Consider the following 24,910-nt stretch of genomic DNA (forward strand, 5'->3'; position numbering starts at 1 on the left):
TTTCTGGATTTGTCATGCAAATATACACCTGCTCAGCAATTACCAAGAGATTTCATCAAGTTTTGAGCCTCCAAAAGGTCAAAAAACATGCAAAAATTGACTTTCTGCCATCTTTTTGACAAACAGGAAGCAGTCTTGGGAGATTGCAATTTTGGAGGGGCAAATGGCCACCAAATTCAGAAATTCCACTTTGGTTGGAAAGTAGACATCCAGACCTCTCCAACAAGCCAACTTTTGCCTCATTTGGACACCTAGAAGTGCCTCAAAAGCAGCTCCAAAGAAGCGCGACCTATCAGGATTAGGGCGCGACCTGTTGGGCAATTTTCACAATTTTTCACCTACAGCTCAGGAATTCGCCCAGCTTTGGCCAGTTTTGACTTGGGATGGGATTTTTCACCCTCTTTGATGTAATTAATGTATTTTCATGTTGATATGACACTTATTTACCTATTCTAGAAGATTCATTCATGAAATAGCAAACATTTAATAAATGAATTGGTTTCCTAGCTTATAGAGGCAAGTTGTTTTAACTGCCTAGATTTTAGTGCTCAGTTTAGAATTGGTTGAAACAGCTCCTAGAAGGATGAGCTCGACCCCTAGAGGCAAGGAAAGATGTTAGATTGCCTATATTATGTACTTTCTTGGTCATTTTCATGGTTGGACTCTTGAGGGAGAAAGCACTATTGTATTATTCATTGTATCTCTGCAATTTTGGCAAAGGAAGAAAGACCAGGGTTTTGCAGTCCTTTTTGGGATTCCTGTGGTTACATGTATTGATGGTGTGCTCCTCTTTGTACTTGTAAGTGTGTTATGTGAAATCATCCTCTTTCTTTTTCTTCTGAAATTAGGCAAATGAAGTGTTAAGTAGAATTCATGATTTCCATGCTCTGCTTTTAAGTTTGCTTAATATCAATGTTTTCATCTGTTTAAGGAGAACTCAAGGTGATTGCTTGCTCTCCTTAGCTCCTCACCGGTCATTCCTACCCATTCACTTAATTTAAAGACATCAATACAGTCTCCTACCTTGCCCCAAAGAACCCCCTGCAAAAACTGTGTCCAATCCCCGCACCCAAAATTGCCTTTCCCCGATTTTCCACCAAAATCCAAAAAATCCCAAAACAAACTCTTTTTATCAGTTTACTAGCCTAAAGTCAGTGTTTCCTTATTGGTTATCTCGCCCGTTGAAGATCTTTACCGAAATAGATCGGAGAGAGCCCTCTCCTGCCCCGTAGGGCTAGCTACGAGGCTAAGTGGTTTGATGTTGCCTTGAAGTTTGCCTTTCTCAGCCTGAAATGAAATTTCAAGCGCTAACATATTAGCGACCATACTGGGGAGAACAAATTGTTTGTTGATTGATGTGTTGGTTTCATAAGTCTTAGACGGAGCCTGAAGTTATGCCAGGTAGCCTTCGAAACGCTTTTGCTTTGCATAAGCGGAAGTAGATAAACGCTGCTTCAATCCATCTCCGTGAGCTTGTGAATACAGCACTTCATTTGCATTTTACCCCAGTACATGTATCAAGTTCAGATCTAATTGTTGATAGTGGACAACGATCAGACACTGACAAGGCTGAAATCATTCACTGGCGACTCCTTCACTGAAAACTCCAGAGATCAATGCTTCATGGTGACTTCACTGCAAAGAGATCAGTAGCTTTGAGCTTTTCAAGATGGATCGGATTGCAAGAAGATACGCTCCCCTGAGCCGAGATCACATCCCTGGTTTTCCAAATAAAATTCCGAAGGTAGATTCGTCAAGGAATCTGCCTATATTTAATGACGATGGTAAGAAGGATGCTGCTTTACATCTAGTTAGATTTCATATGCATATTCGCAAGTTGAAGGTGGATTTTCCTGAAGATTGCTTGATGAATATATTCTTGGCCACTCTGGAAGGTGCAGCTCAATCTTGGTATGAAAGTTTGCCGCAGGCCTGTATTTACTGTTTAAAGGATTTTCATGCCTTGTTCATTGAAAGATATCAAGCATCTTATCCATCATTAAATTTGGTTCATGACTGTTGCAAGCATGCTTATAGTTTTATTGAAAGCCTTGAGAAATATTATGAAGATGATAATTTTATGGATGTTGAGATCATGGAGGCTCTGTATGAGAATCCATTTCAACAACATGAAGAGAACCTAGTGGATACCCATCAAGATGATCAGGAAATTTTGCAGCAGAATCAAGATCAGCAGCTTGAAGATGGCCATATGGCTGAAAATGATGAAGGAGAGGGTTCTATTTCAGATCTGCCCACAGAAGAAGATAGCGTGCAGGGTAGTCAACATTCATGTGATGCAGTCAAGTCAACTATTTCAGATCAACATTCAGATCATGCTGACCAAGAATACCTTGTGCCGAATCCTATAAAGAAAAACTTCGCTGTTGAGATCATTTGGCATGAAGAAAACAAAGTTACAAATTTAAGTGCTCCCATTTCATCAGAACAGAGTTTTCATGAGGAGGTCATTCAGTCTGCTCATGAACAGCAAGGTGAGATCTTTGCTCAAGCAAGTGAAAATGTTTCTTTGAGTGAATTTGTGGTAGACGATGTAAATGATAATATTGTGCTTGATAATATTGAAGAATGTAATAAGGAACTTGATAATTTGGTTGTGATATCATATGAAGATGACCTACAGCACATTCACACCATAGAAGAACAAAACATTCAGGATTTCCATTCAAATTCCTCTTCATATGTTTCATGTGCTGAAATGCTTTTCCAAGAAGAGATTTGCCCATCCATTTGTTCAGAGTTTTTTGAAGCCCATGAGCATACTTTCACCGAAGCACATGAGGAAGGCAGATCAGAAATTGAAGCAAAGGATACCTTGTTCTTTCAGCAGGAGGTGGCAATGTCAAGTCTTCATGTTTTCCAGGATCCAATGGCAGATTTGTTACAGTCAGCAGTGAAAGTGATTATTGTTGTGTTCAGTGATGAAGGAGATCATGGTCAGCTATGTTTTTGGATGCCCAGTTACCAGTATCTATTGTTGATCATGAGATCTGATTGGGAGAATCAATCAAGAAGGCATCTGCTTGATTGGTTACATTGGCATTATGATATAGTTTGATGGTATGTTGTCTTGTAACCTAGGCGGTTATGTACTGCCATCAAGTTTTAAGTTTTAAGTTTAGGTCTTGAGTTAATTTGTTAGAATCAAGTTTTTTCCATCATTTCAATTTGTCATCGAGTCGGTTTGAGTCAAGTTTCAGTTAAGTTTCAGTCAGTTTTTAGTCAAGTTTCATTCAATAAATGTGTCAAAGGTTTTGTGTTATCCGTTCAAAATAATGACTCCATCGCCCAATGGTTGAAAGCACTGGTCTGCTCTCCTAGAGGTCTACGATTCTTGGCACCTCCAAGGAGCTACCATCCCCATTGGAGCCAATGTTAGTGTCAGTCTTTCCAGCCTTCCTCCAGTGATCAAATATGCTCTTACAAAGTGGTCTCAGAGTGTCAAGGTCAAATTTTGTCATTTCAAAGAGTTTTCAAGCAAAATTTGGTCACTAGGCATTAGGTCTAGGGTTTGCTTTCACTCATTTCAAAATTGCCCAAACGCCAATCTATGTCACTATTCAGCTGAGTCTATCATCATTCATAGGGTTGTCACTATCATGTCAATGTCTAATGAGTCATTTTACATCTTGTCCATGCTTCAGTTGCGCCTAGGTAAGGTCATTTTCCTCTCCTAGGGTTTTGAAGCCAATTTCTCTTGGACGGTCAAATCATCGGCAAAACTTGTATCCTGATGTTCATACACCTTCCCCTATCCTTAAAGTAACTTACCAAATGCTTCCCATTACTGAGATTCCCCAAATTCCTCATTTTCGCACAAACCCTAGTTTCTAGCTACAACCTGGCAATTTTCTAGGTTGCGCCTGTGTTTTGCCCTTTTGCACCCCTTCCCCTCACTCGATCTTCGCGATTCCACTTTCCCCTGCTTCCTAACATCCCTCCACACTCCCAAAAATTTCCCCAAGAATTTAGAAGCCCCTTATCCCCTTCATTTCGCTTCATTTCGACAAAATTCCTTGTTTCACACATCGGGATAAGTTTCACTCAAAAGATGTTTTAGAGAAATTAAAGATTAATTTTGGGAAACTGAGAGAGGTTTATGTCCAAAACATGCCAAAGAAAAAAAACCTCCTTCACTTTTTGCACAGGTGTCATGGTTTGAGAGAAATGTTAATAATACCGTTGCCTCAGGAGAATCAAAGACACCTCTGAAGTGACCTTGGGAAAATCAAGTTTTCTCCTAGCTTGGTTGGCCAAATGATTTGCTTGATGGGTAAAATGATAACTAAACACAAAGAGCTTTCCAATGAGCTATCATGAGCTCAATTTGGGGTGGAGGAAGGCATTTAAAAGTTGACTGCAACAGCACTCTTCCTTGAGGCAGCTTCATTTGGCACTTTTTGACCAGTCTTGGGAGATTTGATTTTTGACAGGGCAAATGAACTCCAAATTAAAAAATTCCAGTTGGGTTGGAAAGTAGACTCAAAGACCTTTCCAACGAGCTATCCTGCACCCGATTCTGACACTGGGAAGGCCTCCAAAAGCCTCCTGCAAAAGCACGCGACCTGTTGGGTCGGCGCGACCTGTCAGGGGGGTTCATCCAGTTGAGAAAATACACTAGCGCGACCTGTTGGGTGCGCGTGACCTGTCAATACCTGCACGCGACCTGTTGACGTTTCGTCCACAAAAATCGCCTGTAAACTCCCAAACGACCCCAAAATTCTTCAAGATTGCAAGTAGGCCTCTGATCATAAAAAGTATTTTGCTTGATAAAGAAAAATGAGCATGGGAAATGTGTTTTAATGCCATCAAGTTGAAATGAGAGGTTCATGTATATTTGCTTTAAAAATGTCAAAATGCTTGTATAACTATGGTTTGTTTGCTGTTTCAAGGTCATCCTTGTCACCCCCACTTTTTCCCACCTCCCTTTACCACCTCCTATATCATTTCTACCTAATCTCCCTACCAAAAATACCAAAAGCCCTAAAACCCTACCCCTATTCCTAAAAAATCAATAATATAACCCTAAACTCTACCTCCCATAAAACCTTTGCAATGATAATGGTATGATGTTGTATATGTCATGATTCCTTTCCTTAATTCCCTTTTTCATGTATTTTCCCTAATTCCCCTAGAAGTCTCCCTTCCCTAACATCTCCCTTGTGTTATTTGTCCCCTTGAAGCAGCATTACAAACAGGGAAAAACAGCAGGTCATTTGAGCAGAAGCAGCAGTACATTTCAGCCACTTTGCTCCTGAAACCATGTCAGAAACCGAAACCGACTATGAGCAAAGTGATGACCGTGAGTCAACACCAGAAATTGAGATACAAAGGAGGCCTCACAGGGGTGGTAAGAGTGGTCACCATCTGAGAGAGGAGCCCACCTCTTTGACCTATTTGCAGGCTTGTCCACTTGCAGTCACATGTTTCCGCTACCTCTCATGTTATGAATTTTGCGAGAGGATTTCTCAAATTCAGCATCATAGGGAATTGGCTCGCTTGTTTGTTTTGCATTTGCATAATGGGCATGTAAATCTTGCAGGGGTGGATTTTATATTGTCATCTGAAAGTATTGCTCAAGCAACAGGAATACCAAATGTGGGAGAAGAGTGGAACAAACGCAAAGTGTTGGACAGATTTCAGTATGAGCCCTTCATTAAACCTTCCTACATGAGGTCCATAACTGGTATGTTTCCTTTCAAATTTTTGAGGGATGAGTATGCTCCCTTGATGAGGCTCATCATGCGCTATTTCACCTGTGAGGGCAGGTTTGCATATTTGTATTCGTACCATATTCGCTTGTTGATGCATTTCACACGGGTACGAATGATGAACATACCATGGTTCCTGTGCCGGGATATGGAGAGGATGGTGCCCTTGGTGCAGAGAAGGAGCCCAGCACAGCAACACAGGAGCATTTATCATTATGGTTTGATCCAACTTGTGGTCATGCATCAGTTGGCTCAGCAGGGTATCCCATGGGAGGATTTTATCTCTCGGGAGTTTTTCACAGCATCAGCATCATCTCCCCCTGAGGTTGTTCATGAGGAGGGAGGGCCTTCACAGCAGCATGATAGTCCTGAGACCAGACATGTCAGCTCTCCTCCATTGGTCACATATCAGAGAGGCCACAGGGCCTTATTTGCATCAGCTAGGCGAGTATTATCTCCACACCAGGTGGAAGGGGTCTCGCCTTCTTCATCAGCACCACGAGTGTTATCTCCACACCAGGTGGAAGGGGCCTCGTCTCCGACAGCAGCACAGGTATCAGAGAGGGGCAAACAGCCCAGGATTGATGAGGGGCCATCAGGTGTTCCAGACATAGAGGTTGTTGACCTTGATATCAGTTCTCCTAGCCTAGAGTCAAAGGAGATCATTCAGCACCTAAGGGCTGAAAATGACTCATTGCAGCAAAGATTGGAAACAGCAAAATGGACGATCACCTATTTAGAGCAGCGCAACAAACAACTTGAGGAGGAGCACACTCTTGATGAGTTGCGGAGGATCCATGAAGACCGCAACTTGGCGCGCAAGAGACCCGGTGATTTGGTACCCGTTGAGCGAGAGGCTATGCTTCTCCGGGTCAATGCTCATTTGGAGAGGCTGCTGGCTAAGGCCAACAAAGATAAGGACCTGCTCCGAAACATGAAAAACCACTATTGGGCCCGAATGCACGTATGCAAGGCGAAAATGAAGGTGATTCAAGGGCGGTTGGCCAAGGCACTAAAACGACGGAGAAGGCCCGATCCCCTCCACATCTTGGCTGAGGCTTCCTTGAAGGAGCATGATATTAAATGACCTCACTACAACACAAATTTCAAAAAATTTTGAGCATTTTTGGTCACTTATGAATTTTTGGGCAAAAAACAGGTTTTTCTCCCGGACAGGTCGCGCACCACGCGCGACCTATTCGATGGGCAACTTCATTTTGGGAAAACTCAGCATTTCTGGATTTGTCATGCAAATATACACCTGCTCAGCAATTACCAGGAGATTTCATCAAGTTTTGAGCCTCCAGAAGGTCAAAAAACATGCAAAAATTGACTTTCTGCCATCTTTTTGACAAACAGGAAGCAGTCTTGGGAGATTGCAATTTTGGAGGGGCAAATGGCCACCAAATTCAGAAATTCCACTTGGGTTGGAAAGTAGACATCCAGACCTTTCCAACAAGCCCACTTTTGCCTCATTTGGACACCTGGAAGTGCCTCAAAAGCAGCTCCAAAGAAGCGCGACCTATCAGGATTAGGGCGCGACCTGTTGGGCAATTTTCACAATTTTTCACCTACAGCTCAGGAATTCGCCCAGCTTTGGCCAGTTTTGACTTGGGATGGGATTTTTCACCCTCTTTGATGTAATTAATGTATTTTCATGTTGATATGACACTTATTTACCTATTCTAGAAGATTCATTCATGAAATAGCAAACATTTAATGAATGAATTGGTTTCCTAGCTTATAGAGGCAAGTTGTTTTGACTGCCTAGATTTTAGTGCTCAGTTTAGAATTGGTTGAAACAGCTCCTAGAAGGATGAGCTCGACCCCTAGAGGCAAGGAAAGATGTTAGATTGCCTATATTATGTACTTTCTTGGTCATTTTCATGGTTGGACTCTTGAAGGAGAAAGCACTATTGTATTATTCATTGTATCTCTGCAATTTTGGCAAAGGAAGAAAGACCAGGGTTTTGCAGTCCTTTTTGGGATTCCTGTGGTTACATGTATTGATGGTGTGCTCCTCTTTGTACTTGTAAGTGTGTTATGTGAAATCATCCTCTTTCTTTTTCTTCTAAAATTAGGCAAATGAAGTGTTCAGTAGAATTCATGATTTCCATGCTCTGCTGTTAAATTTGCTTAATATCAATGTTTTCATCTGTTTAAGGAGAACTCAATGTGATTGCTTGCTCTCCTTAGCTCCTCACCGGTCATTCCTACCCATTCACTTAATTTAAAGGCATCATTACAGTCTTCTACCTTGCCCCAAAGAACCCCCTGCAAAAACTGTGTCCAATCCCCGCACCCAAAATTGCCTTTCCCCGATTTTCCACCAAAATCCAAAAATCCCAAAACAAACTCTTTTTATCAGTTTACTAGCCTAAAATCAGTGTTTCTTTATTGGTTATCTCGCCCGTTGAAGATCTTTACCGAGATAGATCGGAGAGAGCCCTCTTCGGCCCCGTAGGGCTAGCTACGAGGCTAAGTGGTTTGATGTTGCCTTGAAGTTTGCCTTTCTCAGCCTGAAGTGAAATTTCAAGCGCTAACAGATTCAACAATATCCCTCACAATAGGAATCTTACCTATATCCTCCAACATCAAGTCAATGCAATGAGCAGCACAAGGTGTCCAAAACAAGTTAGGATACCTCTCCATAAACAACCTGTCAGTTGCTGAAGAGGTCCAACAACTCACATAATGTACGTGCATCTTTAAGGTGTGCAGATGCATCAACAGATTTCATAAACATTGTCCCCTTGGGACAACTAACCAAGAAGTTAAGAAGGGTCCTACCCTTCTAGTCAATCCAACCATCTAACATGACTGTGCATCTAGTATGTTCCCATGATGCCCTAAACTCCTCCAATCTAGAAGTGCAATCAGTCTTTTCATCTTGAAGAAGAGGCCCCCTCAATTTTGCAAAGGTGGGGGCTTTGTACCCTGGGCCAATGAAAGCAACAACATCAAACATAGGTTGGTAGAATGGGTTTGTCTTGGCAATGCTGAAAGGAACATCACTCCATACTAAAAACCAATCAATGGGGTAGGACCATAGTTTTAAAAAACGACCTAGCTAACCGGTTACCAATCTAACCGGCCAGTTAGCAGGCCCACCGATTGGAACCGGTGAAAAAAACCCAGTTTAATAGGTTGTGTGGCAGAAAATTTGACCTAACCGGTCCTAACCAATCCTAAACCGGTCCTAACCAGTCCTAAACCGGCCGGTTACTTGCCATGCCCGCCGAGGACCCACAGTGTGGTTTTTCCAAGTTAGTTTAGGGGTTTTAGAGGGAAATTAAGGTTGCTTTCCCTCCAAAAACACCCTCTCCAAACCTTTAAGGAACAAAAACGGTTAAATGATCTTGTTTTTGTGCAATACAACCTTCGACTGAGGAGGAACCAAATGATGAACAAAGCACCTGATCTAGATCCCATTATGTTGGACGATATTGATCCAACATCAGAATGGGTGGAGACTGAAGATCCTGTGTTTGAGGCTGATTTTGATATCAACATGGCTTTAGCAAGGGATGAAGTAGATTTTGTGGCGGCATCAGAACCAAGATCAGTAGCGGCATCAAGGAAAGGCAAAGAACCAATGGAAGGCACTAGTCGTGCAAGTCGACAAAGTCGTGCTTCCATTAGGTCCACTTCTATTGTTATTGGTGGCATTGCTACTGAGGTTGCAGATCAGGCTAAGGCATCCTCAGACTTTGAACCAGATGATGTCTATGTAGCTCTTGATGATGATCCTATGGCTAGTAGTGGTGATGAACTTGATGATTGATCATGTGTACACTGTAGACTTGTAGTAGGCCAATGGCCTCATAGCTTGCAACATTGTTTTTGGACTTTATAGGCCATTTAGAGCCTCATTGCTTATGTCTTTTGCTATTTTATCGATGATATGTATTGCACTCGGTCCCATTTCGATATATTCACCTTTACATGGTATATAAATGAGAAAACTTTGCATATTTTGTCTCTATTGGCTTGGAATCATGGTTTTAAATCTTAAAAATAGTTTTGTTTCATTTAAAATTAACTATTTAATGTATTTTTCTAAAACTGGTTCGTTTAGACCAAACCAATCATGGTTAGACCAGTTCCGGTCGATAAACCAGTTCATTAGGTGGACTGGTCTGGTCACCGGTTCCGGTTTTAAAAACATTGGGTAGGACAATGTCATAAAATTTCGATACATATACAAAATTTTGTATTATAAATGAGGTATTACACTCACCATTTCATGGAATGGATTTGGTGTTAGGAACAGAGTAATTAATGTAATTAGGAAAGTACACCACAAATCTCCAGGAACAATTCATGGAATAACAGTGGTAGGGAAGGAACTACAAGTTATATGGCTCTGCAAACCAAAATCCTCCACAAAGAGAACTTGTGAATCCCTTGTTTCTGTCACAAATAAGCTGCCCGAATAATCTCAAACAAACCAAAGTCAATATGAAACTCCACAAGTGAAGACAAACTCATTTCAAATTGCTTTGAGGACAAAGCATTCTTTAAAGGAGCATGCAATGTTAGGTATAAAATAAATAATAAAACTAAATAATAGTAAAAATAAATATTAAAATAATAATATTAAAAGGTCATGGCTAAGAAGGGTCATGACTCTTCAAACAAACACCTTAGGCTACATTAACCTGAGCCCCCTCACTGTAATAATCATCTCATTCATTATTTTAAAAATAATATATTTTACTGAGCATTCAACAATTCATGCATCATAATGTCAAAAAGAAAGGAAAATGCCTCATTGGGAAGGAAACTTTACAAAATTTATGACCATTAGAGATTTGGAACAATATGAAACATGTTGTAGTGAGAGGATAAATGCTATAAAATTCTTTGAGAAGGTAACTTCAGTTTTCTTAAAATTGTGTATGCATAGAAACAAGTCCAAGATAAATGTGAATGTAAGAACGCAGGGTTGCATGAATACAACAAAAAGGAGATAATAAAGGAAATTCAAAATAACATAAGGAAATTTTAGTAAGAAACAAATTAAGAAAAGCATTACATATTATAACAATTTCACTCACCTATTAGCTTCTCCATTCTGAAGCAAATGTTGTAAAGTATCTATACCAAATCCATGTCTAACATCCACCTACAACCCATATGAGACAGCCAAATAGTTTATTTCTATAAGAATCCGCTGACCAAACAGCAACTAGTCTTCTTCTTAGAATGAAACACTTAACAAAATAAACAACAAGTGATTTTCTTGGGGTCCAAAAAGTGACAACTACATCTTTGCAATTGTAAAAGTAATTTTGACACAGTGGCTCTCTCTCTCTCTCTCTCTCACACACACACACACAACAATACACATACACAAATGAATCTTCAATCAATCACATTCAAGAAAACATCTAAAAATTACAAGAAAATGAACATGACGACAAGAAGGTTGCAAGAAATTAAGAAGATTATTGGTAGAACTGAAGCAAATTATGTGATTAGGTGCCTAATTGATAGTTTACATGACACATGCATACACATTCTTTTGATGTACAAATATTCACTTACTGTTAAAAATCTTTCTCAAAACTCAATGAGTTCCCTTTTTCTAGTCTTTCAATTTTGTCATCTTATTGTTGAGTTTACTTCTCCAACCTCTCCATTTCCTTTTTCTTTTTAACTATTTAGTTGCTTTCCTAGTCACGTTTGCATTGTTAGTTTTTGTAGCATCATAGGTGTTCTAGTCTCGAAACGTTGTGGAGAGAGGCTAAAACATAGGAGTTATCCATAACCTAGAAATTATTTCTGGAAATTCCACCTAGAAATGTCTAAATTAGATTATTAGCCTATTTTTAAATATTTCTTAAATCTAAACTTAGGAAAAGGGGTTAATTAATCAGTATTAATTGAAAAATGTGTGAATCATCTAGAAACTCACATAGATTGATCTAGAAATGATCTCATTCATCAATTATGTTTAATCTTGGCCGTTAGAGTCCCAACTAGAGATTATAAGAGGAGGTCGATGGGTAGATGGAGGACACACCAGTGCAGATACTCAACTGCCCAGGGAATTCAATTTCCCTTGTAGCAAAGATCTAGCAGAGAAGATTGAGCCAGATGGTGATTAGCAAGCGGAAGAGGAGGTCAACAGCATTTCCAGAGGAAGTCTTCCATTTTTGAAAGAGGCAGTGAGAGGGAGTGTGAAATTCCCATGGGGTCTACGCAAGGACTGTGTTGTCGCGCGAATTGGCACGACAACGCTCGGACCGGGGGCTGTCACTCTGATCCCCGATCCCTCCGTTTAAGCCTGTTTCCCGCGGCTAAGGGGGGTAGTCCCTGTGAGATGATGAGGCCAACTGTCGACCAGTTGGTTGGGAAACACGAGATACGATATAAAAAAGGCTCGATGGATTTGGTTAATTTAGCAAACCAGTGCCTTAAGAGAATGTTATTATAATGATTACTTGTTAAATGATATAGAAACATAAACCGCGAACAACAATCATTTGTCATCAGCGAAAACACGTGACCAAAACGATATCCGGCAACTGAAAGCTTTGAAGAGATAAATGCCTTAAACCACCATGAGCATCATGAATTATTAACCAGACATTGGATTCTGTGTTTCGACTTGAAAATTTCAGATCTCAGCATGAAAGATATATCGCGAAAGCAACTGAAACTGGCAAAATGATTTTCCACAAAATTTTAATATTTTTTTAAAATTTTTTTAATTTTTTTTTTTTTTTTTTTTTTCAATATTATGGAAATCTAAAAATCCTAAAAGGTTAAAATTCTAAAACTAAATTCTAATCATTAAAAATAAAACTAAAAAAAGAATGTATTTTTTTCATTTTTTTTTTTATTTTTTATTCAAAAAAAAAAAAAAAAAAAAAACAAAAAAACAAAACAAAAATTAAAATCTAATTAAAGCCAAACTAAACATTAATTAAAATCTATATACATCAAATCTAAAAATTTACCAAACGCTACTAATCCCCTTTTATATTCAGATTTTCTTTTATATAAATCAAAGTGCTAAACAAAATACAATTGAACGCCCCTTTTTTTTTTACTTTTATAATAAAAAAGAAGAAACTAAACCCTAACGCATATATACATGAAACTAAAACTAAAAAAATGTAAACGTAACCTAAAAAAAAGTCGATTATATTACCTACGCCAATGCATTTACAATGGAAAAAACGCTTTCTTCTTTTTACGCTACAGTGAAAACTTACCCACGCATATACAACTCAACCGGTATAGGTTTTGTCAATGCATAAAAACACATTACCTGGTCTGCACGATTTGGTGGCGGAAATGCAAGTTATTTTACGGCGGACAGATGCATGAGGCCACAGTGTGGAAGGATTCACATAAGTTTTGCAGGCAGCCCGATGCTCTTCGCGTGGATGGTAGGACGAGGATGCGGGAGCAGTCAACTTGAAGCCACGTAGATGCCATTCAAGACTTCATTTCCCAGCGAAAACCCCAGGCGGATTCCATAACTGCGCTGACCCTGAGCTTTTCTGAGTTGAACAGCCTCGATTCAAATCTGGCTTTGTTGTTTTATAGTCCTTGCTACACGTGATGAGAAACAAATTTTTTATTTTACGCTTTTCTTTTGGGTTTGATGGCAGCAGCAACAGCGTGAAACATAAAACCCAATGCTATTCATCGAATAACCAAGACGAAGGCAGCAATACGCATATCAAAAGATACACAAGTCAACCATGCGTGCTTTTCGAATGATACGGCACAACACCATGCTCGATGGCGCAGAATCGTAACCCTGTCCGCATACCTCTCAGAAACCGAAACTCATTCAAGCGTGTTAGAAACCCTGCTCTGCGTGAAGGACTACTCAGGACGTGCGCAGATCCACAGGATTTCGATGGAGAAATGACGGCGGCAAGAAAGCGAGACTGAGATCATTTGAGAGCAGCTTTTGACTATTCGAATTGAATCCACCTTTTTTACTCACGCTGTCTCCTTCCAGATAACTCGTTCATGAGACAAATATGCGCTTCGATTCTGAAGCCCTTCGCTGAGTTTGTGAACGATTCACGTCTATGATGAGTATATCTTGCAGAAATGACTGAATCAAAACTTTTTTAAACCAAACAGCAATATCGAAATTGAGCCATTTCTGGGCACGGCAGCAGGGCATGGGAGCCAAAGCAAAGTTTGATTTACCTGCCAAAAATAATTTCAAAATTTTTCATGCGATAAAATGAAACCTAAAAACCCTAATGAAAAAGTTTGTAACCCTAAAACAAAATTTTCGAAACCCTAGCTTAGCTGATTAATGTACAGATTTTGGCCCTTTAACAGCCAGATCCACCAATATGCACAGAAATATTTAAAGAAACAGAAAATTCAGATTTTCACTGTGAAGGAACTCAGAAAATCTCTTATGCAGATCAGAAAAACAAAACAGAATGATAGACCCAGGATCAAATCCACTGGGCTCCGCAGAAAATGCTTGTGGGAGTTGGCTGGTTCAGCCGAGAACTTCCCCTAACGCCCACCAAATCTTCTTCAGCAAGGGTTTTTCTGCACAGCTCAGAAACAACCATCAGTAAAGAGGGCAAAAATGCTGCTAGATCTCAGGAAGTAATGGAGATACCTGTCATTACTTCAGAAACCCTAACAGCACCCAAACCCTAACAAGTGAGCAAGATACCTGTACCCACAATACTCTACAAAAGCTATTATTAACAGCTGAAAATGACATATGCAGAAAATTAAAACAATCTCACAGCATTTCAAGAGAGTAACACCAGCAAGATATGGACCCCAAAGTCTTCTTTATTAACCAGAAACAAATTTACAAGAGAGCTTCTTCAGTCTTTGACTCACAGATCGAATGAATTGAAATGACCCCCTAAGACCCTATATAAAGGAAATGATCCTAACGGCTAGTTCGAGTGATCCATGTGGAAATGGTCTCGACCGTTGATGAGGATCAAGACATCTCTTGATCTCATCCGTCGATTTATATTATTATTTTATTAGTTAGGGTTTTTGCTTGATTTTTTTAATTTTTTATTATTTTTCATTATTTTATTATTTTTATTCATTTTTTAATTTTTTAATTCATTTTAAAATGGATCACTGAACTAAACCTTCGGAAACATCACCTAGGACCTAGGACTTAGGACTCATGAGGGGATTTAAAACATTTTTCGACCCTCAGGACACATTACATCATGACTTTTACAAAATTACATCTTAAGGGACAAACCCATTTAATACAGACCCTCACAAAACACCCAGCTCTGCGACACAACGATAATCTAGCAGATCAACACACTAGGATTCTCCTAAAGTTCAAATGACAAAATCAATCCCGGCTTTGGGGTCAGGTTTGAAGGAAAACTCTGCTGATCCGTGGATCGGTGAGACAAAAAACCTTCCGGGACGTAGATTATCATCAGAAAGTTAGGTCCACCTAGGCAAATTACATACATGACTTCATGTCTGCTAAGATTATTTACAGTTAATACATGCAGATTGGGTTTACAATCAAAAAGATCAAACTGCTGATGATGGCAAGATGGCACGAACATGCTGCTCAGGAGCTACCCCTCTCTGCCAACAGAAAGGAGGTGTACTGCATGGGCAGTTGACCAGTAGTGGTCAACAGACTGCATAGGCATAGCAGCAGAATAGTTCGATCTCGCTGGAAGAGCTACTGATTCAGCAGCCGGAGGCCAGGATTTTGGTCAGATGAGCTAGTCAATTCCAGAGCCAAAGAGAGATAGAATTGGGGATTTCAGAGTTTTCTGGAGCCAGCTACAGCATATCCTACACAAGCTTTGCGCAGAGGTTGACCCAGGAGGATTTGGGTGTGGCTAGGGGAGGCAGATCTAGGGACAGAATTCAGCTGTGGGGTGATGAAAAATCCTCAACTTAATTTTGCTAGTATTTCTCTCAAATTTGATTGCCAGTAGAGCATCAAAATTATTGTACACATTTTTGTTGTTGCATAATAAAATAAACCCTCATATTGTTGCATTAGTCTTCCCACATTGGTTTTTTCCGGGAACTTTTGTCCAAAATAACGTGTCAATTTTATATGTGTTGGCTAGCATATTTTTGAGTTCCTTTCCGCAATTTTTTATTTCGTGAAGAAATTGCAATGTGAATATTTCGTTATTTTGCCATAAATAAAATAAACTACATAATTAATTTTTCAGTGAGGAGAAATATTTCCAGTTGCTGCATTTCAAGGAATTTTCACATGGTATCAAAGCATATTTTACAGCCAAAATGCTTTGAGTCAAAGGGAGAAAATTTCGCTCTTCAGAGGGCGCAGCAGGATGAAATTTTCAGGGTTTGCGTAGAGACTAAGCCAGGCAGTGTGAGTTGCTTAGGGAAGTTCAATTTTTCAATGCAGGTTGGCAGAAAAATGTGGCTTGCCAATTAAGCGATTCCAGGAGGCAAAGGGAGTAGTCGCTCAATATTTTCGCAACGCAGATTTCTTGTTTGGGCATAGAGGGTTTACAGTAGTTTGCTAGAGCAGATTTAGTGTTAGAAGGTAGAGAAATAAGCAAACTAAAGTATACCTAGAATTCTCTAGTATGACAATGGATCGATTTGATATTTAGTGGACCTCAGAGTTGTCTTTCAAATTGGAGGATGAATTTGCTTGCTCAACAGGCTCAGCTTCACCGAGTGTCTAGTATATAAATTGTAGAGCGTCAACTCACATGACAAGGGTTAGAGAATATTTCTCTAGCTACAATGAGGAGCAGATGATTTCTAGATTACGATGAGAAATAAAATGAAGTGTACTCCAATGGGGAGAGGTACCATTGATTTTCAGAGCAAGTCAAGAGCAAGTACCAGCGCTATAGATGTACTGCATGTGTCGAGATTGGGTATGAATTTGATCTCAATATCCCAACTACAAGATAAGGGATATGATGTCCACTTCATACAGAAGAAGGTGTTTGTCAAACACCCAAGTTGGAAGAGGGTGAGACAGATTGGAGTTTGAAGCAACAGGCTATACAGGTTGCAACTCGATTCTCCAATGGCACTGGTAGGAAATGACAGTAGCAGTGGGAAGGAATTAAATGAACTATGGCATAGGAGAATGGAACATTTACATCATAGACCACTCAAGATGCTCTAGGATACAATAACAGGGGCTCCAGAACATGGCACAGAACACGATGATGTGCAAAGGGTGCGTGCTTGGGAAATATGTTAAAGTAGCATTCCCAAGAAGTGACAGCAAAGCAGATGGCATGTTAAGACTTATACACTCAGATATTTGTGGCCCGATGTCCACTAGAGCTCTCAGTGGGGCCGAATATTTTGTCACTTTTGTTGATGACCATTCTAAGAAAACTTGGATCTACTTCTTGAAACAAGGGTGAGGTCTTTGATCATTTCAAGGAGTTTAAGGCTCTCGTGGAGAATGTGACAGGGAAGAAGATCAAGGCACTTCGCTCAAATAATGGTGGAGAGAATATTGATAAAGACTTCACAACTTTTTTTGTGAAGGAAGGCATCAGAAGAGAGTGGACAACTCCATATAATCCACAACAGAATGGTGTAGCGAAGCAGAAAAACAAAACGATAGTTGGGCCTGCAAACGCAATGTTATATGACCAAGATTTTCCCAAATTTCTATGGGCAGAGGCATGTAACATAGCGGTGTATATTCAGAACAAGACTCCTCATAGAGCATTGGGGAAGAAAATGCCAGAAGGAGTCTTCACCAGGAAGCAACTAGAAGTTAGTCACTTTAGGATCTTTGGTAGCATTGCTTATTTCCATGTGTCAAATGAGAAACACACCAAATTAGATCAGACTGCAAAAAAGGGGTTCCTCGTTGGATATAGTGAAACCTCAAAGGCATACAGGATCTACATTCCTAGTAACAGAAAGAATGTAGTGAGACAAAACATAAAGTTCATGGAGGACTGAGCCTTCAAGAGATCTCATGAGATGCCTACAGATGATCAGAATCAGCCAGCTGAAGCTCCATTGGTACAGCAGCAGGGACAACCAATGGGATCGCCAGTGGGACAGTCACAGGGATCCAGTACAATAACCAATACTAGCATTTCCTCAAGTGCAGGGGATCTAGTGAGATCACAACAAACAGAGCAGCAAAGACAAGATGAGGAGGATCTGGTTGAACCTCCCACCACTAGTGGTCGAACCAACAAAGAAGTTCGTCAAACATTGAGAGATGCAAAGGAGTTCATTGGTGCCCCTAAGATGAACAAGAGAAAGTGCAGACATCCTGACAGGTATCAAGCATTGGTGGCTCAGGTTGCAGAACCTTCCATCTTTCAGGAGGCCGCACAACATCAAGTGTGGGTAGATGCAATGGTAGAGGAGTACAACTCTATCATGACGAATCATGTTTGGGAGGTAGTGTCGAGCCCTGAGGATAGGTCAGTTGTAGGCTCTCATTGGATCTACAAAATCAAGGAAACTACAGACGACAACATGGAGAAGTATAAGGCTAGATTCGTGGCAAAGGGGTATGTGCAAAAAGAAGGGATAGATTATGAGCAGACCTCTGCACCAATTTCCAATACACTTCTATCCGGTTAGTTATATCCCTAGCAGCTCAGATGGGGTGGCAGAATCACCAAATGGATGTAAAGACAACATTCTTGAATGGGGTGATAGAGGAAGAGGTGTACATAGAACAGCCAAAGGGCTTCGAGACTCATGAGAGGCACACACATGTGTACAGACTAAAGAAAACTCTATACGAACTTAAGCAAGCTCCGAAGGCATGGTATGATCGAAATGGCAGCTACTTGCAGCAGATGGGATTCGTCAAGAGTGGTGCAAATCCCAACCTTTACTATTTGATGGTAGAGGATGAGCCACTCATCCTAGTATTGTATGTGGATGATCTCTTCCTAACAAGGTCATCAGGGCTCATAGAGGACTGCAAGAGGAACATGGCAACAAAATTTGGTATGAAGGAGCTGGGATCGATGCACTATTTCCTAGGATTGGAAGTGTGGCAGAAGGACAAGGAGATTTTCCTTGGTCAGGGGAGGTATCCTACAAATATTTTAAAGAGATTCAAAATGCAGGATTGTATACCCATGTCTACGTCCATGATCATCAACTAGAAGAAAATAGATGCATTAGATGACAATGATGTTGACCCCACCTTGTATGGACAGCTCATCGATTCTCTCATGTATCTGGTTAACACAAGGCCAGATATCTGCTTCGCGGTCAATACCCTCAATCAGTTTATGGTGAAGCCAAAGAGGGTACATTAGACAGCAACAAGGCACATTTTGAGGTATGTGTGCGGCACAATTGAGTATAGATATACCCGAGGGAATGATATTAGACAATGTTGATTCACAAATGCAAATTGGGCAAGAAATTCAATGGACAAGAAAAGTACCTCTGGGTACTACTTCAATGTTGGATCAGGGTTGGTTTCCTGGTGCAGTAGGAAGCAAAATTAAGTAGCACTGAGCTCTGCAAAAGCAGAGTATATGGCAGCAAGCACAACTACATGCGAAGCTATTTGACTTCAGAAGTTGTTGGTAAGCTTGTTCAGGCAGAGGATGGAGGTGACCAATATCTACTGTGATAATCAAAGTTGCATCAAGCTCTTTGAAAATCCAATGTTTCATGACAGGTCAAAACACATAGACATTCGATGTCATTTCATCGGAGATAGTGTGCAGCGTCGAGCGGTCCAGCTACAATATGTTCCCACAAATAAGAAGTTTGCAAATATACTCATGAAAGCTTTAGGGAGAGCTAAGTTCTTCTATTTTAAAGAACAGATGGGTATGGTAGAGAACTTGTTTCAGTAGCAGGCACGATATTTTGGATGCTTCACATTTTTAGTAGTTGCAGTTGTAGTAGCAACAGTTGAAAGGGAGTTGCATTGCAAAAGCAAAGTTGGCAGCAGTATAGCAGTGTCAACTGTAGCATAGATACAGCATCAGAGTTGCGCAGTGGTTGATGGGTAATGGCTGTCAGTCACTATGGCCAGACATCAGCAACGTGACAGAGGGTGATACAGAGACAGGGTGTTGTAGCAGTGATGCAGCACTAGAACACCTTTCTCGCTAAGAGGGAGTGTTAGTTTTTGTAGCATCAGAAGTTTTCTAGTCTCAAAACTTTGTGGAGAGGCTAAAACACAAGAGTTTTCCATAACCCAAAAATCGTTTCTAGACATTCCACCTAGAAGTGTCTCAATTAGATTATTAAGCATATTTTTAAATATTTCCTAAGTCTAACTTAGGGAAAGGAATTAATTAATCAGTATTAATTGAGAAAGGTGTGAATCATCTGGAAACACACGTGGATCGATTCAGAAATGATCTCAACCATTGTTTATGTTTTAATCTTGGCCGTTGGAGTCCCAACTGGAGATTATAAGAGGGGGTCGATGGGTAGATAGAGGTCACACCAGTGCAAATACTCAATTTCCTAATTAGTTTGATTTTCCCAGTAGCAGAGATCTAGTAGAGAGTATTGAGCCAAAGGGTGAGGAGCAAGTGGCAAAGGAGGTCAGCAGCATTTCCAGAGGAAGTCTTCCCGTTCCGGAAGAGGCAATGAGAGGGAGTGAGAAATCCTCACAGGGCCTGCGCAAGGTCTACACAAGAATAGCAGTAGAACAGTTCAATGTAGCTGGAGGAGTTAGTGATTCAGCATTCAGAGACTAGGATTTTTGTCAGGTGAGCTAGTGAGTCAGTTGTAGAGCCAGAGAGAGACAAATTTGTGGATTTCAAAGTTTTCCAGAGCCAGCTACAGCAAAGCCTCCGCAGGCTCTGCGCAGAGGTTGACACGGGAGGATTTGCGTGTGGCTAGGGGAGGCAAATCTGGGGACAGAAATCAGTTGTTAGGTGAGGAAAAAATGCTCACAATAATTTTGCCAGTATTTCTCTCAAATTGGATTGCTAGTAGAGCATCCAAATTATTGTACTCAGATTTTTGTTACTACGTAATAAAATAAACCCTCATATTGTTGCACCGGTTTTCCCGCATTGATTGTTCTGGGGACTTTCGTCCAAAATAACAGTGTCAATTTTATATGTGTGTGCTAGCATATTTCTCAGTTCCTATTTTTGCTTCCGCAATATTTTATTTGGTGAAGAAATTGCAATGTGAATATTTCGTTATTTTGTTGTAAACAAAATAAACTGCATAATTAAATTTTCAGTTAGGAGAAATATTTCTAGTTGTTGCATTTCAAGGAATTTTCACATGCATGCCAATTGTACATGAATGACAATGAGGACTTTCTATTTGCTAGGTGATTAAAAAGGTCATTGAAATAATGTAGGTTTCAAGCACAGCCAAGGTATTAAGGAAAAACAAAAGGTGATTTTGATAGAATGACAAAGATTAGCTTCAAAAGGGGCAATTTCTAGCAAAAATGGACCATATTACCCCTCAAAATGCTTTGTATAGAATGACAAAGACTAGTTTCAAAAGGGAGATTTCTAGCAAAAATGGACCATGTTACCCCTCAAAATGCATGTGCATTTTGAAGCATTCTTTCCAGCACATAGTTGTTCAGGAGTATGTCTAGTGCTCCTCTCTTGGTGGTCCCAACACTACTCTAGCACATAGCCAGCATTGTATTTGGGTGAAAAGATTGACATGGGATTGGACTCAATAAAAGCAAAGTATAACAACACTTCTACGCCTATCATGAGCTGCAATTCTATCAAAGGACCTAAACATTTTATGAATGTAGACCTGTAGCACCAGATTATCGACTTCATGTTTATTAACAAGTGTTACACCTCATATGGTATGAGGTTCCATATTATGATTTCATCACATTGGTGGAGTTTGCTACCAGTACCATGGAGCTTTTGATGGGCTTGGGAGATATACAACTTGTTGAGTTTTGTAGCTTCAGAAGGTCCTCCACATAAGCTTGGTATCTTAGCATGCGGAAGTGAAGTCCTCTTTAGATGCTTGTTTGAGAGGAGTAACTAATATGAATTCCTCCCTAAGTTTAACTTAGGAAAAGTACATTGATCAATTAAAATGATTGATTTAGGCTCAAGCTAATGTTTTATCTAAGGGTACATATTTAATTATTAAAGTGACTTGGATCTAATCTCCACCATTGATCTAAGGAGCCAGGATTTAATCCTATCACTCAATCACTTTAGATATTAGGAAATTGGCCGTGGAGAATTATAAAGAAGCCTAAGGGAGAGGATCAAGACATATTGCATATTGCAGTAACTCAAATGAGAGCGAGAAAATTCACAGAAAGATTTTGTGAGTGAGTCACAAGGCTGGAAAGGAGGAAAGACAACAAGAGTAAATTGTCAGCATCAAGAAAACTAGCAAGGAACCTGTACTTGTGAATCTAGGAAGGTTGTGTAGCTAAAGGAACCGCATGTGTGAAGTGGCTAGCAAATTGGGCTATGTTACCCACCACCAATGGTTGAACCCATAGGAGAATTTTTTCTCCTAGATTTGTCTTCAGCTGGCAGCCAGCAACCCCTAACAACTACCAGTGTAGCTGATATCGTGACAGTTGATCTTCGCTCCCTAAGCCAGTGATATGTCCACTCGCCCATCTGTCGAGAACGCATGTTTGAATATGGGCCATCCAATCCTAAAGGTATGTCTTTCATTATGCAATTGGGTGCTTATCCTTGTTTTTCCTTGGGCAAACTTGGGTATGGATTATTCAAAGACTTGAAAGGAGGAAGGGTTTCGACTATAGTCTTGTTCCCTCAACTTGAATTGGGGGTTAATGCTCAACCATAGTCCCCTCGAATCTCCCCCACTGGCTTATAGATTTAGGAAGGGCACTACTTGGGAAACCCCGATTTTGGCAGCATGGTCCCATTTTCCCGTTCCACATTTTTCACTCCCCTCTACACATTGCATGCCCTATTTCATCATCTTTCCTCCCTAGGTCCACATGAACACTGGGTCCACAAGGATCTGGTACTCCCCCTCCCCTTGTCCACACGTATGGGTAAGGCCTAGAACGATGCCCCAGAGGTTGATGCAGCTAAAAAAAGATAAAAGCATATCATGGCCACATACAAAAGGAAATAATACCACAAAATGCAAAAGATGGTCGGGACAATAAAATTTAGCATGTGGGCAAAAGCCAAACATGAGCTCTACCCCTTATCATTATGGCCATCACCCTGGTTCCTAGGGCCCCTATGAGTGCCCCCTGCATCATTAAGGAACCCATGCATGTCCCAACCCCTGGTGGGTGATGAACTGCCCCACCTTAAGGGGGTAATCACTCTTATATCATACACAGCATGCTCTCATCCCTTGGAGCCCCAAACAATAAAATAAAAGAAAAATCAATAAAAGCCAAAAGTCAGATGAAGAAGGGTGGAAAAACAAAGGTCGGGGTAACTCATGTACCACAATTGCTCCCTCCTACATTCATACGCCCAAATATGTGGATATCCCTCATCATTGCCACCCTTGAGCCCATGCATTTGGCCTTGAGACCCCTGTGCCCCAATCCACCTCATCATTATCCACATGACACCTACCACCTTGAAGGATGTACCTTGGACCTGTCATTCCTTTTAGGGGTTGGGAACACCTAGTAGAGTTGTTTATTAACCACTCCTACCTGGGGAGGTAACACCATTACATGCTCAAAGCCCCAAATTTGGAAGGGAAACCTGCTATGAAGTTTCATTTGTGCCCTTTACTAACAAGCTTGATTCACTTAGATGCACTAATGAATTATTGCACCTAAACATGAGGAGACGCGTTGGACCTTATATAGGATTGGCAGATGGTTTCATCATGGGTTGGGCAAATTAACTGGGGCCCAAGCCCACCAAAGGATCATATTGACAATTGTACGGGAAGCATTGAGAGCCACGAGTTTCTATCATGTGACAAAGCCTTATCTCATGCCATGGGAAGCCTCAAGACCTTCAGTAGCTTGTTCATTGCCCCACATTATATTCAAGATAATGCATTTGGACTAGCAATGCCCCCAGCTGCCTTAGCAGTATATAAAGCGTTTGGAAGTTGATCCGAGGCCTGGAGGAGGTTTGCCTCATCCTTGAAACATGGCAGGGGAAGCACCATCTTCCGTGCCCTCATTTGAAGTAGTCTACAGGATTATTTTTCATCAGGAGGCCCATGAGACAATTACTTATGCCCCAAAGCCACTTTGGAGCACGACATGATGTTTTACCTAGAGATCAAGGGGTCGCCCTGTTGTCTATCATTCATGGAGCCCTCACTCTCACTATGGCACCTTGCTTACTCAACAAGGCCTTCCAATGGCCCTTTTTTACCATGATCTCATCATTTCAACTCATTTTAGATGGCTTATTCGTCACTTTATGAGCTACTTGGTGGGTTGTCACCAAGGACATGTTATTTTCACATTAAAATAATGTTTAGGGACATGTTAGGCTAATTCAAACTATTAGAGGATCATATAGATAGATGAGACTCTCATTTGTGAGAGCATCATCATCACTTCTTGGATTATTTCTCTTGTGTTAGTTTTTCTAACATCAGATGTGTTCTAGCCTTGAAATTTTGTGGAGTCTAGAATACATGAGATCTCCAAAACCCATAAATTGTTTCTGGAAATTCCGCCTAGAAGTGTCTCAATTAGATTATTAACTAATTTTTAAATACTTCTTAAGTCTAAACATAGGGAATATGGTTAATTAATCAGTATGAATTGACATAAGGTGAGAATCATCTAGAAACTAACACGGATCAATCTAAAAATGATCCTAGCCATTGATTAAGTTTTAATCTTGGTCGTTGGTGCTTCAACAATGGATTATAAAATGAAGTCAATGTGGTGACGGAGAAATTATCCAATGCAAATACTGAGTTGCCCAGGCAGTTCAATTTTCTCAGTAGCAGCAGCTCAACAAAGAAGGTAGTGCCAGAGCGTGAGTAGCAGGTGGAAGAGGAAGAGAAGTAGCATTTTGGGAGGAAGATTTCCAATTCCCGGAAGAATCGAAGGAAGGAAGGCTGAAATCTCCGGAGGGTCAGCGCACAAAGGGTGACGCAAGGAGCTCAGCACAAAGGCTAAGGAAGCTATTTCGGAGGCAGAAAATAGTTGTGGAGTGAGAAAATTCTCACAATATTTTTGTCAGTATTTTCCTCAGACTAGATTGCCAGTTGGGCATCTAAATCATTGTACTCAGAATTGTTGCTGAATATTAATAATAAAACCCTCA

The 24,910-nt window shown here is 40.5% G+C and overlaps 1 protein-coding gene across 4 annotated transcripts in view; it reads right to left on the reverse strand.

The window, feature by feature from the left end:
• The window catches only part of LOC149218269 (uncharacterized), a 410,979-nt gene that overhangs the window by 100,907 nt on the left and 285,162 nt on the right, over window positions 1-24,910 (reverse strand). For 3 of the 4 annotated variants that reach the window (XM_089382377.1, XM_089382375.1, XM_089382374.1), the window contains one exon: window positions 10,793-10,860. The exons of the other annotated variant lie outside the window; for it this stretch is intronic. In XM_089382377.1, coding sequence (XP_089238503.1) covers window positions 10,793-10,860 — 68 coding nt within the window. The remainder of the gene's footprint in view (window positions 1-10,792; window positions 10,861-24,910) is intronic. 4 annotated transcript variants of the gene reach the window in all.

Source organism: Pinus tabuliformis, chromosome Q (assembly GCF_031772625.1).
Source record: "Pinus tabuliformis cultivar Carrire ecotype Pingquan chromosome Q, CPIR1, whole genome shotgun sequence".
Classification (NCBI taxonomy): Eukaryota; Viridiplantae; Streptophyta; class Pinopsida; order Pinales; family Pinaceae; genus Pinus; species Pinus tabuliformis.